This window comes from Canis lupus, chromosome 32, assembly GCF_003254725.2.
Source record: "Canis lupus dingo isolate Sandy chromosome 32, ASM325472v2, whole genome shotgun sequence".
NCBI classification, from domain to species: Eukaryota; Metazoa; Chordata; class Mammalia; order Carnivora; family Canidae; genus Canis; species Canis lupus.
This window is the reverse complement of record NC_064274.1, coordinates 7,402,060-7,418,447: the sequence shown is the minus strand read 5'-3', so window position 1 is coordinate 7,418,447 and position 16,388 is coordinate 7,402,060. Positions and strand designations below refer to the sequence as shown.

General features: G+C 36.9%; 1 protein-coding gene across 1 annotated transcript in view; it reads right to left on the bottom strand.

Annotated features, from left to right (window-relative positions):
- Positions 1-16,388, bottom strand: part of GPAT3 (glycerol-3-phosphate acyltransferase 3) — a 61,578-nt gene that overhangs the window by 20,286 nt on the left and 24,904 nt on the right. Inside the window, exon 4 of the mRNA XM_025425745.3 lies at positions 1,997-2,267. Coding sequence (XP_025281530.1) covers positions 1,997-2,267 — 271 coding nt within the window. The remainder of the gene's footprint in view (positions 1-1,996; positions 2,268-16,388) is intronic.

Genomic DNA, 16,388 nt, shown 5'->3' with positions numbered 1-16,388 from the left:
AATTCTGGTTTCCAGTTTAGTGAGACAACATGAGAATTTTCATAGATGTCACAAGTTTTCAGCCACAATCTGTGTTTTTTAAGAGTTTTACTGAGATACAATTTACCTATCATGCAATTTACCCATTTATAAAGTAGTCAATGGTTTTCTGCATATTCACAGAGTTGTGCTACCATCAATACCATTGATTTTAGCATGATCTGCTTTTTGAGTGTTCACTTTGGAGCAACAGCTCATCTTCTAAAGCATTTACACAGTAATTCTTTCACAGTGAAGAGGATGTACTAAGTATAGGAGTCTCAATTCTGACATTTCCTTATTCTTCTTGGGTGCTTACGCTACTGGATTATCCTACATCTGTGGTTTCTTTGTAAGAATCTTCTGTTACTTCTTGAGTCTGTGAGCATTAGTTTAGTCTAAGTAGATAATGGAATCCTAACACCATTTACTGGCCCCCACAGTGGAAGAAAGCTAACCAACAAATGAGGGCATCTCAAATACCTGGACCTGCAAAATACTCTAGTTTGAGGTGGCTTTGAATACAGTGCCTGACTCGTGGACAAGTGCACGTGTATAATCTCTATAGTCAATCTTATTGAAGGTTCATTTCTTTTTAAGAATAAAAATAGAATAAATGGAAGCCCTAATTATAAATAGACAAAAAAAAATAAAGAGACTAGACATGTCTAATAAATAAAAGCTCAAATATTTCCTTCGTGCATACTAGTGGATACTTTTGCACATGCTCAGAGTACATGAACCCCCAGTTGAGAACACTGGTTTAGGGTTCAAGCAAAATTATATGCGAAACACTGAATTTCACTTTGATACCACAGTTGAAATGATTCCCAAAAGACATCCCATGCCCCAACTGGCAAATCAGCAATATGGGTCAAAACACACACACACACACACACACACACACACACACAGTTTAGAAATGTGCCTTTGCCTCTACTTAAGCAATCTCTTCACTTGTAATAAACCTAAATGAGGCAAGTATAGGTCACCCTAGGGATGGTTGAATGGTTTCAAGTCATGTGCCAATTTAAGGTGGCTGATAGCAACTGCCCAGAAAGCTCTACTGAGGGGATGCCAAGGTTCTGCCAAGGGAAATAAACAAGATAATCAATGGCAATATTGTGACTGATACACATGCCTACTACCTGCCATTACCATGCTAGGCACACCTTACTCCCTCATGCTTCATCCCATTGCCCAGCGTCACCTCTGCTACTCTTATGTTCCCCACTATGTTTCTAATAAACTGGACTTGAAAGTACCTCCTCATTAGGCAGAATCAGAAGAGGACACAGATGGCAAACTTTAAATAAGAAAAGTTCATCATAATGGAACTAGATGGAACAAATTCAGTCCCGTGAATGGCTCCCTGCCATGTGGTAACCATTCTCAGGAATTTTTTCTCTCCTGTGCAACTATGAACTGCTACAGACCAGCAAAGAATGGCAGTTACAGCTTGGCTGACACTTTGGTGAATGCAAAACTATAAATCCTCTCTTCTTTTTCCTAACTTACCTTTTCTACTATCCTCAAATTATCTTTTTTAAAGATGTTATTTATTTATTTGATACAGAGCAAGCAAGCATGGGCAGGGGGAGGGGCAGAGGGAGAGGGAGAAGCACCGACTAGGCAGGGAATCTAATGCAGAGCTCGATCCCAGGACCTGAGTGGAAGGCAGGTGCCCAAATGACTAAGCCACACAGGTGCCCCTATCCCTAAATTATTTATGACTGAAAGAACAACATGGATCCAGATTGATATATATTAGACTCTTAATACACATCTTCATTTGGGGAAAATATGAAAGAAGAATAGATACTTCACATGTTCCTGTGGAGGTCACATTTGGTGGTATTTTGCAGGTGGTTGGAAAGAGTGAGACTAGTGCCATAATACTCTCATGAGAACATTACATACATGACTTAAAAAGAAAGCTGAACCAATTATACCATCAATTACTAGGCAGGAGACATACCTCAGGGGCAGAAGGACACAGTAGCGTACTATGACGCCCAGTACCCACACCATGGTGAGCCGCAGACTGATGTACTGGAAATTTATATTGGTTCTTGTGAGGAGATTCCATGACACTAGCTCCTCTGAGGAGAACCTCTGGGTCACTTCATCTTCTACAATGGCTTCCAAGCCCTTCTTGGAGAAATAAAACACATCAGAGAGCTCAAAGTCCCTTCCTCGCAGACCAGAGAGCCCTTTCTCCATGGGTGACTCATCTCTTTGGATAATACCTTAAAAGAAAGCATCAGGACATGAGAAAATGCTATAGGACACAAGAACTGACCAATGGGGCAATTTTGTGCAGAAGACAAGTCAACAAATTTAATGGGTTATATGAAGCCGACTTCAAAAATAAAAGACAAACAATTGCAGTGGGAAAAGAGGTGAAATCACTCAGTCTGCATAAAATGGCTTCTATCCAATGACTTTAATTCATTAGAAAGAAATGCGGTCCTGACCCTTTTCTTGTTGCATTTCCTCTCTTCACACCATTAGTGAAAAGAAGTTACAGAACAAACTCTCTGCAAGTATAGATCTAGATTGTGTGAAAATAAAACCTTCTGTTTTTCCCTGACAAAAACCATAAAGCCAAAAGCAAGCAAAATGGCAAAAGGTATTTACTGCAAATGGCAAAAGGCTGATATTTTTAATATGTAAAAATGATTTAATGAGAAAATCAGTCTCAAGGTCATGAACTGAATTCATAGAAACACTAATAGTTAATATACCAAAACCTTTCACTAGTAATCAAAGAAATGTGAATTAGACAAAGATTGGCCAGTTTACATCATCAAATCAGCAACATTTTTAATGATAAAGTTCAATGACAGAAATAAGTTATTTTCATACTCAATGTGTATGAGTGTGGAACTAAAACTAGTAGTCAAAGTTTGTCAAAATCCCTTTGGCATGAAGAGGCTAAGAATCGGTTTGCTGATGATTCAATAATTCCAATTTTAGGAAACTATCATAAGAAAATAATCAGAAATGTAGGCAAGAGTGTTCACTGTAGCATTTCCCATTATAATGAATCCAGATAACAAGATACAATGCATCTAATAGATACTGTAATTAATAAATACCTTACTGTTAAGTGAAAAAAGGCAGGATTTAAAACTAGTTTTAACTTTATGAAATATATATACATAGAAAAAATGTCAAGAAGGCCACATTAAGTGGTTATCTCTGGGCAATACAATTAGATGTTCCTCTTTATGCTGTTACTTCTTTCCTATAAAGAAAATAATTCAAGGATTTTTAACATAGCATAAATTTTATAAATTGAAAAAAATGGCCACTGCCACCCAGTTCTGACTACTAAATAAGGATCACAGATGAGAAGATCTTCAAATAAAGAGTAGCTGCATACACAATGACATAACTATCCAATTGTCCCCCTGGGGTGTGTCGCAAAGGAATTTACTTCCTAAATTAGAAAAGTCTTTTCTTTTGGGAGATTAAGATATTAAATTCCCTAAAAGAAGATCCCCTTTGATTTTTCACTTGCCAGTTTACTTGGAAATCAATGAGAATGGAGAGGGCTATGTTACCCATCCTCTGGAGAACATACATGTACGTGCATCCATAGAAGCTTTAAAAAGGAATGGCAGCATAATGAATGCACTGGAGTAGAAAGTAAAGAGGACCTGGAATTCAAAGTCAAGTTCTGCTTAGGAAAACCACCAGCTGTGGGGCTCCAGGGTGGCTCAGTCGGTTAATTGTCTGCCTTCCAAGCCCCACATTGGGCTCTATGCTCAGCAAGTCTGCTTCTCCATCTCCCCTCACTTATGTTCCCTTTCTCTCAAATAAATAAATAAATAAAATCTTAAAAAAAAAAAAAAAAAGGATAAACGCCAGCTCTATCACTTACCACTAGATAAGTCACCTAACTTGGTGTCCTCCTTTATGAAATAGGAGGTGAAAAAAGTTTTAGTTTTTTTATCAGGCTAAAGTTTCATGATTTTACTTTTGGGTTTTGTGGGTAGTTTTTGTTTGTTTGTTTTTACCAACATGCAAATCCAATATCTTATCACCTTAAGAATTAGAGCAGTAAAATAAGCTCCTGGGTGATTAGATTATCTTTTCCCATCATCAAGTCTAAGTGGTTTAACCTTTTCTCACCCTCTCTGAAAAGTATTTGATTCCTATGAGAGGATGAACCAAGACAGTGTCACTACTGAATTACCCTCTTGCTCTGTGGATGCTGCAATATCTCAGAGCAGGTTACTCAATCCAAGTACTTGCCAATACTCAGCAGTGCAAGAGTTTCATTATTTAGCAATGTGTAGGGTTTTGTGGGTTTTTTTAAGTCTAGAAGGGGAGGGAAGAACAAGTTATTCAGCCAATCTCAGAATGAAACACATTGGAGACAGAGGATAGCCCTTCTAAAAATAACCTTTTGCGGAGGGGTAAGAGATAAGAATGCAAGTTCAAGTTGCCTCATTATTTAACTGAGCCAAAGAGAAGAGATCTGTAAACAGGGGCCAGGCCTCAGCCCCTACCCACTTGATGTGCAATATTCTCTATGCTCCCTGACCTACTTAATTCTGTGTAACTCACCTAAAAATGATTCAATTTTATATTTTTGTTAAGCCTCTTTCAAAGATATGTGGGTGACTGCAATACACCTAATTGACAAAGGATTAATTTCCAGAATATATTAAGACATACAAAAAAGACAAGAAGAAAAGGTAAATATAAATATATATATATATAAATACATATATATGGTAAACAATTCATAAAAAGAGTAAGCTTTAATGATTACACATTTTAAAAGATGTTCAACTTCACCATAAGCAGAAAAACACAAAGAAAAACAATGAAATACTGTCTTATACACATAAAGACTGATGCAAATTTTAAATCGAGTAGAATAAAAAAAATAAAAATAATAATAAATCGAGTAGAATCAAGTGTTGGTGAAAATTTGGACAATTGGAATGTAATTAGTATAACCATACTGGGAAACAATTCGGTACCAACTAGTAAATTTAAAGATATTCATAGCCAGAGATCCAGCAATTCTACTTCCAGGTATAACTCAGGAAGACTTTCGTTTAATAATTTCAAATATGCAGAAAAGTCGCAATGATAGTTCACTTTACCCAGATTCATGAATTGCCAACACTTTGTCACATTTGCTTTATTGTTCTATCCCTACATGTATGAAATGTACTTTTTTTCCTGAACCACTTGAGAATAAATTGCAGACATCATGCCCTTTACCTCTAAATATTTCAGCATTGATTTCCTCAAGACACGAAGTTTTATTTATTAAATAACAATAAAATTGTCAAAATCATGAAAGTGGACCTTACTGCAAAACTAGTATCGAATGTACAGACCTTATTCAAATTTTCACAATCATTCTTCATATCATTTTTTGCTTCACATCCTTTTTTTCTGGCCCAGGATCCAACCAAGGATCATTATATTTATATGTCATCTCTATAATCCCCTTATTATATGAAAAAGTTTCTCAGCCTTTCTTTGTTTTTTAAGACATTGGCATTTTTTTAATTTTTATTTATTTATGATAGTCACAGAGAGAAAGAGAGAGAGAGAGGCAGACACAGGCAGAGGGAGAAGCAGGCTCCATGCACCAGGAGCCCGACGTGGGATTCGATCCCAGGTCTCCAGGATCGCGCCCTGGGCCAAAGGCAGGCGCTAAACCGCTGCGCCACCCAGGGATCCCGACATTGGCATTTTTTAAGAGTACAAGCCATCTATTTTATAGGATGGCTCTTAATTTGGGTTAATCTGATGTCTCCTCATGATTAGATGCAGGTTGTACACTTTGGGCAGGAATACTACGTAAATGATGTATCCTTTTCAGTGCATCACATTGGGAACATGTGATCTGTTTGTTCCATGATTGGTGACATTTAACTTTGATCGCTTGGTTTAGGGTAGTCAGTTATTACCAAATTTACACTGCAAAGTTACTTTTTTTCTCTTTTTGATTAGTAAGTGGAGAATTATTATCTATAAGTATCTATAAAGGAGAGATACGTTGAAACTACAGAAATATCCTGCTCCTCAAACCTTCACCCAGTGGTATTAACAGCTTTTTTTTTTTTTTTTTAAGATTTTATTTATTTATTCATGACAGACAGAGAGAGGGAGAGACACAGGCAGAGGGAGAAGCAGGCTCCATGCAGGGAACCCGACGTGGGACTCGATCTCCGGTCTCCAGGATCAGGCCCCGAGCCTAAGGCGGTGATAAACCACTGAGCCACCCGGGCTGCCCGGTATTAACAGCTTTGATGGTTCTTGCCTGAATAAATAGGCAGTATGTGTCTTTTTTTTCTTTAAGATTTTATGTATGTATGTATGTATGTATGTATGTATTTATTTATTTATTTATTTATTTATTTATTTGAGATAGAGAGAGTAGGAGCAAGGGAGAGCAGCAGAGGCAGAGGAAGAAGCAGGTTCCCCACTCAGCAGAGAATTGGATGTGGGGCTGGATCCCAGGATCCCCAGATCATGACCTGAGCCGAAAGCAGACACTTAACTGACTGAGCCAGCCAGGCCCCTCACTATGTATCTTTTAAAATGGTATTTTCTCACTTCTTCCACATTTATTATTTCCATTTCACCTTAAAAAAAAAAAGAACTTTTCAATTATACTCTACAGATTCCTATAAAATTGTGCAGAAGTAGACATATATAAACACATTTTGCCACATTGTTTGCAATAGCAATCTAAAGGTACATTAGAGGGCTCCTGGGTGGCTCAGTTGGTGGAGAGCTTGCCTTTGGCTCAAGTCATGATCTCAGGGCCCTGGGATTGAGCCCTGCGTTGGGCTCCCTGCTCAGTGGGGAGCCTGTTTCTCCCTCTCTCTCTGCTGCTCTCTCTTGTGTTCTTTGGTTCTCTCTATCCTTCTGTCAAATATAAATAAATAAAATATTTTTTTAAGATTTTATTTATTTATTTATTCATGAGAGACAGACAGAGAGAGAGAGAAGCAGAAACACAGGCAGAGGGAGAAGCAGGCTCCATGCAGGGAGCCTGACATGGGACTTGATCCCGTGTCTCCAGGATAAGGCCCTGGGCTGAAGGTGGCGCTAAACCGCTGAGCCACCCGGGCCGCCCATAAAATCTTTTTTTAAATAAATAAATAAATAAATAAATAAATAAATAAATAAATATGCATTAGATAGATGGATATACAGCAATATATACAAATATCAAAGCTTTATGTTGTAAACTTAAAACTAATATTTTGTATTAATTATATCAGTAAAACAAATAATAGAGGAAAACTCATATAAAATAATAAAATAATAAAAGGAAGCTCATATAAAAAAAGGTGGGTACATACAGTGTATACTGTATAAGAGCTAAAAGAAATTATCAATTAAAAGAATTAATTACCAACTTAGATAATTTAAAACATCAACATGAACAAACAACTCAGAATGATAGGTGGAAGGTGATATTTTTATAGAGTTTATATAATGCAAAACAGTAAATACCATGTATTGTTTAAAAATACACATATGTATAGGGAGAGTATGAAAATATGCATAAAAATAATAAACATGAAAATCAAAGTAGTAGTATCAGGGGTTGACAGGGTAATGGGATCAGGAAGGCATACACAGTAGAATTTGACTGTTTCTATAAAGTTTTATTTATTAAACTAAGTAGTAGCTACACATGTGCTATAACAACAGCAACAAAAAAGTTACATGGAACTAACAATTGTTCCTAAGATGAAAATCTATATTGTAAAAGAGCAAGTACCAGCTTAGAAGCTCTTTAATAAGGCAAACAAAATCTAAATATGGGTATTATTATAAAATTAGATGTCAAAAGAAGTACTGAATTTAACATATTACTTCCTTCCTAAATTATACTGACTATTGAGGGTCAGAATTACTGATTCAATTTACCCTAAGCATACCTTCTAAAAGAAAGACAAATTTAATTCAGTCTACATACAGGGCACACTATGTATCAGGCATCAAAGTACAGATTAGAAGGAAAAAGAGGAAATATTTCTTTTGGCACCAAGAAATGTTCATAAGTAGACTAAAGTCTTCCAAATCTAGATATAGACATATCAGATTTAACTAGCACAGACACAATTTTGATATTAGTTTTTATTGTCATTATGGAAACCTAGTTTTATAACTAACAAGTCAGTACTGTTCCTTTAGAGCAACCTACATTTCTTAAATTGATAAAACCCTGACTTCCTTTTGTTTCATAAGTCAGCTTCAAAATAGTAAAGCCATAAACATTTGAACTTTGTCCTCATACCAAATGCTCTGGCAAACCTGACAAGGCCGATGCTTGGATGAAGATAAAATGAGAAAAACTATCTCTTTCTAATATGAGAGATTAATTGCACAAGCTGCCCTGTGCCCTATGCCGTTAGCAAGGCATGGTACATAAATAATACCAGCTATGAAAAGCCTGTTAAAAGAAATGGACCTGAAGTTAAAACCATTTCAATTATAATTAACTCTAAATTAGCTAAGTGAACTCTTGGAATGACTGCCCATTTATAAATCACAGTAGTTTTGCCATCCTCCAGATGTAAAGCATGTTTTCTAGGTCAGCAGTTAGGGAAAATTAAGAGTCCACTACAGACCAAAGCGTATACAATAGGCTTTATAAAGAGGAGCTGATCCTTAATCTGCCAATGGGCTATAATCCAAAAGTTAGAAGCTCAGAGTTCAAACACACTCTCTCTTGGAAACTCTGGGTGATAATTCTTTTAGAATTATCTGTTTCAGCTAGAATCCTATCCAGTCATAAGCCCAACTAACCCAAAAACATAGGTGATCATACAGTAGTAGCACATGAAATAGAAATCTCCATTAGCACTGTTTCTACCAGAAATTTTTAAATTAAATCTGGTTTGGAATTAACAAATATACACTCCTTTGCCCTGTAGTGACTTAGAGGAGATACAGGAATTTTCAGGGGGTACTGGTAACATTCTATTTCTTGATCTAAATGAGAGATACATTAGTTAAGTTCACTTCGGGAAAATCATTAAGTTGTACATTTTTAATTTTACGCTCTTGCCTGTGTGTGTTACATTTCAATTTTTTAAAAAATTTACTTGTGATCTGTTGTCCAACATTGTTTATAGTTAACATTGTATTAACCACTTAAAAATTTGTTAAAAGGATAAATCTCATGTTCAGTGTTCTTACCACAATTTAAAAAAAAAAAAAAAAAGAACCAGAGGCAGTATCTGTGAATCCAGTTTCAGTGATTAATCCACTACAAGATTAAATTAATCCTACCTTCATTATCAAAAAAAAAAGAAAGTTCATATCCCCTTAAACAAGTGGGCTGGGAGGAGTTTACCTGTCTGGGCACCAACCACTGGAAGCGAAGTTCTTTTCCTGGTATGAGGAGCTCCTCTGAGGGGCTCTCGTCCTTGGCAAAAAAGCCAGGCCTACATTCTACCCCTACCATGCCCCAATATCCTTCTTGGCCCATCAATGTGATTAAAGAGGCCAAGACCAAGTAATTGTAAATATTAACTGCACTGGTTGAGGTGGGAGTGGGGTGAACCACTGATGCCGGTTTTAAAGAACAGAAATATTCATGTCAAGTTTGTGGGAAACAAGACCCATATTCAAGCAATCACTTAGATGTAATTAAAGACTGAAAAGTCTTTACTGTTCTCACAACTAAGGGCATAGGGCAGATCCCTCAGACCACCAGACTCTGTCCTCATTCTTCTCCATCAATCATCACACATATTAATACACAGTCACCTAACTGCACAGGCTTCCAGTCCTCAGTTTATCACCTTTTTTCACAAAAATTTAGCTGTAACACCACAAGGCTAAGCTCTAGATATACTATGTGAAAAAAAATTCCTGGGCCATTAGTCAAGTCATAATTTCTAGCACATAAATTAGCTGATCTGACTATGCTTATTTCACAGCGGTTTTCTGTGTGTGTTCCTGATTAACACTACTTTCCTTCCTAAGTACTTTTTAAAAATCCAATTTATTGTTATTAGTTAAATGTAACAATGATGTCAGGGTTATGTTTTTTAAAAAGTCAATTTTTTGAGATGTATACACTGAGGCGCTTGATGGTAAAATGGCATACTATCAAGGATTAGTCTTTCAAAGCTTCTGTAAAAAGACACACATTAAGGTGAGAATATGGTGTTTCTGATCACTCATCTCTAATCTCTCATTTACTACATTGCTCACATACTGCATCTGTAATTAAAATGTTAATTAGAAACTACTTCCACAGGGCAGCCCGGGTGGCTCAGCAGTTTGGGGCTGCCTTTGATCCAGAGTGTGATCCTGGAGACCCCGGATAGGGTCCCGCGTTGGGCTCCCTGCGTGGATCCTGCTTCTCCCTCTGCCTGTGTTTCTGCCTCTCTCTCTCTGTGTCTCTCGTGAGTAAATAAATAAAATCTTTAAAAAAACAAAACAAAACAAAACAAAACTACTTCCACAAAGGAAAAACGGAAAAAGAAAAAGAGATGATGTAAATTCTTGTTGAATTTGGGTGAAGGGTATAAAGAGATTAATTGTACTATTTACATCTTTAAAATGAATGCTGTATTTTTAAAAAATCTATTTTAGAAACTTATTTGAAAAGTAGGGATGCCTGGGTAGCTCAGTGGTTGAGCATCTGCTGTCGGCTCAGGGGGAGGTCCCAGAGTCTGGGGATTGAGTCCCACATCAGGCTCCCCTAGAGGATCCTGCTTCTCCCTCTGCCTATGTTTCTGCTTCTCTTTCTGTGTGTCTCATGAATAAATAATTTTTTAAAAAAAAGAAAAGTAAATTTAAGGGCACCTGGGTGACTCAATCAGTTAAGCATCTGCCTTCAACTTAGGTCATGATCCCAAGGTCCTGGGGATCAAGCCCCACCTTGGGCTCCTTGCTTAGTGAGGAGTCTGCTTCTCCCTCCCCCTGCTCTTGTGCTCTCACTCACTCATTTTCTTTCTCTCTCTCAAACAAATAAAATCTTTAAAAAAAAAAAAAAGTTGATTTAACTGGAAGTCAATTTCCTCATCTAAATCAAAAATATTCATTCATTTAGTGGGTCAGTCAGCCACTATAGAGAGAGGGCCAGACACTAAATATAAAGGAAAAGGAAAAGGAGCTGAACTGACTCAACAGCTCTTAAGCACGGCTGCACATCAAAAGTATCTTTGGAACCTACAAAAATACAGATGTCAGGGTCCAATCCCAGACCCACTAAGCTAAAATGTCAACTACATTTTTAAAAATATACACGAATGGATAAAAAAAACTATAAGGAAATACATCAAAATATTAGTTCTTAAGCATAGAGTAGTTTCAAGAAGATAAGCACAATGCTTTTTCCCTGTAGTTATACACATAATTTCAAAAACACTTTTAACCTAAAGACACTCAGAAAAAAAAAATAGGTCTTTTCTGTGTAACGAGATTTCATGGGGTGAGTTTTAATGTTCTTATTTATACATGTAGAATGTCTAATTTTTCAGTCAAGTGCATGTATTATTTTACATAGTGAAAGAAAAGCACTTAAGGTGCCATTTTTTAAAAACCGAAATGAGATACTACTACATATCCACCAAAATGACCATAATGGGAAAGGCCCAAAATGCCAAATGTTGAAGAAACTATGGAGCAGCTGGATGGAACTCACACATCACGCTGAGTGTACAACCATCCTGGAATACCAGTCAGCAGTTTCTAACACAGGTAAGTAGACACTCACTTACCCTATGACTTTCAATTCCTCTTGAGGTATGTACTCTAGCAAAATAAGCAAATAGGTTCACAAAAATGTTCAAAGCAGCTTTATTCCTAATGGCTAAAACTGAAAACAACCCAAATGTCAATCAACATAATAACAAATAAGGACTCCTGGGTGGCTCAGTGGTTAAGCATCTGCCTTTGGCTCAGGTAGTGATCCCAGGGTCCTGGGATCAAGTCCTGCATTGGGCTCCTCACAGGAGCCTGCTTCTCCCTCTGCCTATGTCTCTGCCTTTCTCTCTGTGTCTCTCATGAATAAATAAATAAAATCATTTAAAAAACATAACTGTGAATAAACAAATTATGTATTTGAATAAGGAAATTCCAAAGCAATTAAGCAATTAAAAAAATTCACTGAGTCATGCAACAACATGGAAAAATCTCATAAATACAATACTTTGTAGAAAAATAGGTACAAAAGAGCACATACTATATGATTCCATTCATGTGAGTTTCAAAAATAGGAAAAATTAATGGATGACAGAAATCAGAAAAGAGGTTACAATAGGGATTGAGGGGTAAGCACTACATACGGGCAGGGGCTTGAGAGAGCTTTTGAGATGTGGGGTATGCTTTATAGAGGGACTATCACAGGTTCTTCGATAGGTCTATAAATACCCAAAACTTCATCTAGCGGAACACTTGATATTTGTGCCTTTTAATATATGTTAATTGTGCCTCCGTTGTTTAAAAATGTAAGAATTTCCACAATTTGTAGCTATAATCCCAGTTAGAGGCTCTAGGAAATCATACTTTTTTCCATAAATATTTTTAAATTTCCCATTCTAAACTAGAAGACAACAGACATTTATTGAATGTCTTCTGATGGCAGACTATGGCTGAACCTTTGACACCTACACTTACACAATCCCCATAATCCTATGATGTTTATCACCCATATTTTACAGATGATGAAACCAAGGCTTGGTGAGGGTGAGGTACTTGCCTGGGGCCACAAGACAACAAGGAAGAGAACCAGGATTTGCAGCCAACTCTGTGACTCCAAAACTAATTGCTTCCTCAGATCCTAAAGCTTCAATTTGCACATCCTCTGTCCAACACCTGCTTTTTTGACAAGCCCCAAATATGTAAGACCTTTCCCATCGACTCCATGTCACCCCCAGTTCACCTTGCTAAGTAGAAAGCCCTGAGTAACAATCCTTACTAGTGTCTCTCCTGCCTTTGAGGGAAGGAATGGAATTTTGATGCAGGCCTCCATTAATCTGGATATGCAGTTGTCGCTAATTGACTCACACTTATTCATCCTTCCCAGATAATTGTAAAGCAAGCCACCTTTAAAAAAAAAAAAAAAACCAGGGCAGGACTCTTTCAGAGCCAGGAACACATCTGATGAGGTCTCTGTGCCTTCCCATGATAAGCCGAACAAAAAACAGCCCCTGGGCAGTGGCCCACTCGATGCTCCTCCCCCAGTTCTGTAGTTCAGCCAGGTCCAAGTTGTTGGAGGAGCCTGTCCTATCCGATTATGACTCTGTGACTTCTATAACTAACAGTCCCAATAGCCAGTTATACCCTCACCCATGACTCTAGGTTTGACTTCAAGGTCGCTGAGCCAAAGATAGATTGACCAAGAAGCCAATAAGGTTCATCTTCAATCTCCTCACCTTGCACGGCTCTTTTTAAGGTCCCACACCTAATTTTGTACATTCTTTAGGTATTACCTAAAGAGGATCTCCAAATAGTATAAGCTTCAGGTGCCCACGAAACTTGCCTGTGCCCTGACCTCTTAGTCGTATTGTCATTTTGTTGCTACAAGCAGCAAGATCTGTGGTAAACCATTCACCTTGCCAAGTAAATTGATTTAGAAGGAGAAATACTTAAGATGAGAGAACTCAGTTATTACTAATAAATATTAGAACATCGAGAATTCAGACACACATTAACACCTTTCTGCATACTTCCACCTATTATTGATAGCATATTATCTATATGATGATCAAATCAGCAATATACTTCTTAGAGGGGTTGCTGTTGGCTAGGTCGTCATTTGGTTGTTGTTTTAAGGTCTGAAGTTTCTCTTATTTTGAAAGTGGAGACATTGAAGAGAAAAACGAACCAAAAAAATGCGAATACAAGCAAAATGAAAAAAATAAAAATACCTCACTACATAAAAATTTCTTATGTGTCCCTGTAGCAGCAAAACTGTTTTAGAAAAACTTTAGATTATTATATGCCATGTAACAGGTCCAGACAAAGAAAAGGGAGCAATATTAGCACATCTATCATGACCTGAGCATATCTGAAATGTGCTCAAAATAAATGCTGTCTTAGCATTTCCTTTGGTTTCCTAAGAGGTACTCCATCATGATGGCCTCATTTCGAAAAAAAGCATTCGTTATGAAACTACTCATGCTCTCCCCTGGTAATGTTTCCCCAGTTGGCACATTTAAGAGTGACATTCAACTTTTTATTTCATTTTAATTTTTTTCATAAAAAGGATAAAGTTTATTTTAAGCACCTATATATCCCACCAATTAATCCAATTAAGAAAAGTAAAATAGGGGCAGAGGAGAAACCCACATGTAATATAAAATAATAATTTACAAAGGAGAATAACATAAACAGAAAATTATAAAAATCATAAGAAACAAAAAAAATCATAAGAAACAACTTTGCACAAAGTTCTACACAAATGACTTTAATAAAAACCTGGGCAAAATGAATAGTTTTCTAAACAATAACAACAACAACAAAACCCAAACCCTTGCTAATACACCAAGAGATGAATGCTCTAAAAAGAATCATTTGTACAAATGAAATAATGTGTGGGGAGTAAAAAAAACTTTACCTACCCCCCCAATAAGCACCAGACCCATACTGTTTTACTAGAAATTCTACCAAATATTTAAATCTAAGAAGGAAGGGAGGAAGGGAGGAAGGGAAGGAGGAAGTAAGTAGGTAGCTAATACACTGATCTCAAGGATCAATTGCAAGAAGCCTAACCTCAACTTTGGCAGTTTTCAGCACCACATTATGACCAGGTAATGTTTAGTGCATAAATGCAAAGGTGACTCAAATATGAAGCTATTAATGAAATTCACCATAACACACCTAAGGAGAAAAAATATATTCATCACCAAAGATGCTGCAGAAAGCAGCATGAAAATTTCTACTTTCATTCTTGATTTAAAATAACAAGAATCAACAAGTACTTAACCTAAGATGGAGAGCCGGATCAAAACCAGCATGGTGTTTACTGGAAAGACCCTGAAGGCACTACAGCCTGTCGCCAACCAGAATGGCAACTAGCATCACTGCTATTCTGCACTGGACCAGAGTAGCAGCCAACACAATTAGACAAGTGAAAGAAATAAAGTATAAACTGGAAAAGAAATAAAACATAAAGTTGGCTAAGAAATTATTAAACCATCAATATTTGAAGTTAAAATAATTACTTCCCTGGGGGGGAAAAAAAAGAAATAAGAAATCTGAAAACCTACATACACTGTGAAAATTCTTACTTTTATAACCTTTGTCCCTACTAAAATCAAAAACTCTCCAGCACTGAATAACACACTGGACCAGATGGTCTTAACAGACATAGAACATTTCATCTTAAATCAGCAGAATACACATTCTTTTCAAATGCACATGGAGGGATTCCTGGGTGGCGCGGTTTGGCGCCTGCCTTTGGCCCAGGGTGCGATCCTGGAGACCCGGGATCGAATCCCATGTCGGGCTCCCGGTGCATGGAGCCTGCTTCTCCCTCTGCCTGTGTCTCTGCCTCTCTCTGTGTGTGTGTGTGTGTGTGTGACTATCATAAATAAATAAAAATTTTTTTAAAAAATCAAATGCACATGGAACATTCTCCAGAACAATCACATACCGGGTCACAAATCAGGTCTCAACAAGTACCAGAAGACTGAGATCATACCTTGCATATTTTCTAACCACAGCACTATGAAACTAGAAGTCAATGCAAGAAAAAATTTGGAAAGACCCTAAATACATGGAGGTTAAAGAACATCCTACTAAAGAATGAATGCGTCAACCAGAAAATTAAAGAAGAAATTAAAAATTCATGGAAGCAAATGAAAATGAAAACATGACAGTTCAGAACCATTGGGATGCAGCAAGGGCGGTCCTAAGAGGGAAGTATATAGCAATTCAGGCATTCCTCAAGAAGCAAGAAAAATCTCAAATACACAACCTTACCTTACACATATAGGAGCTAGAAAAAGAACAACAAATGAAGTCTAAAGCCAACAGAAGTAGGGAAGTAATAAAGATTAAAGCATAAAAAGCAATAGAACAGATCGATGAAACCAGGAGCTGGTTCTTTGAAAAAATTAATAAAATTGATAAACCCCTAGCCAGACTAATCAAACAGAAAAGAGAAAAGATCTAAATAAATAAAACCACAAACAAGAGAGAGAAATAACAACAGATACCACAGAAATACAAAAATGAACTATTGAGACTTCATCAAGATAAAAAGCTTCTGCACAGCAAAAGAAACAATCAACAAAACTAAAAGGTAGCCTCAGGAATGGGAGAAGATATTTGCAAATGACATATCTGGTAAAGGATTAATCTCCAAAATCTATACAAAACTTATCAAACTCAGCACCCAAAAAACAAAT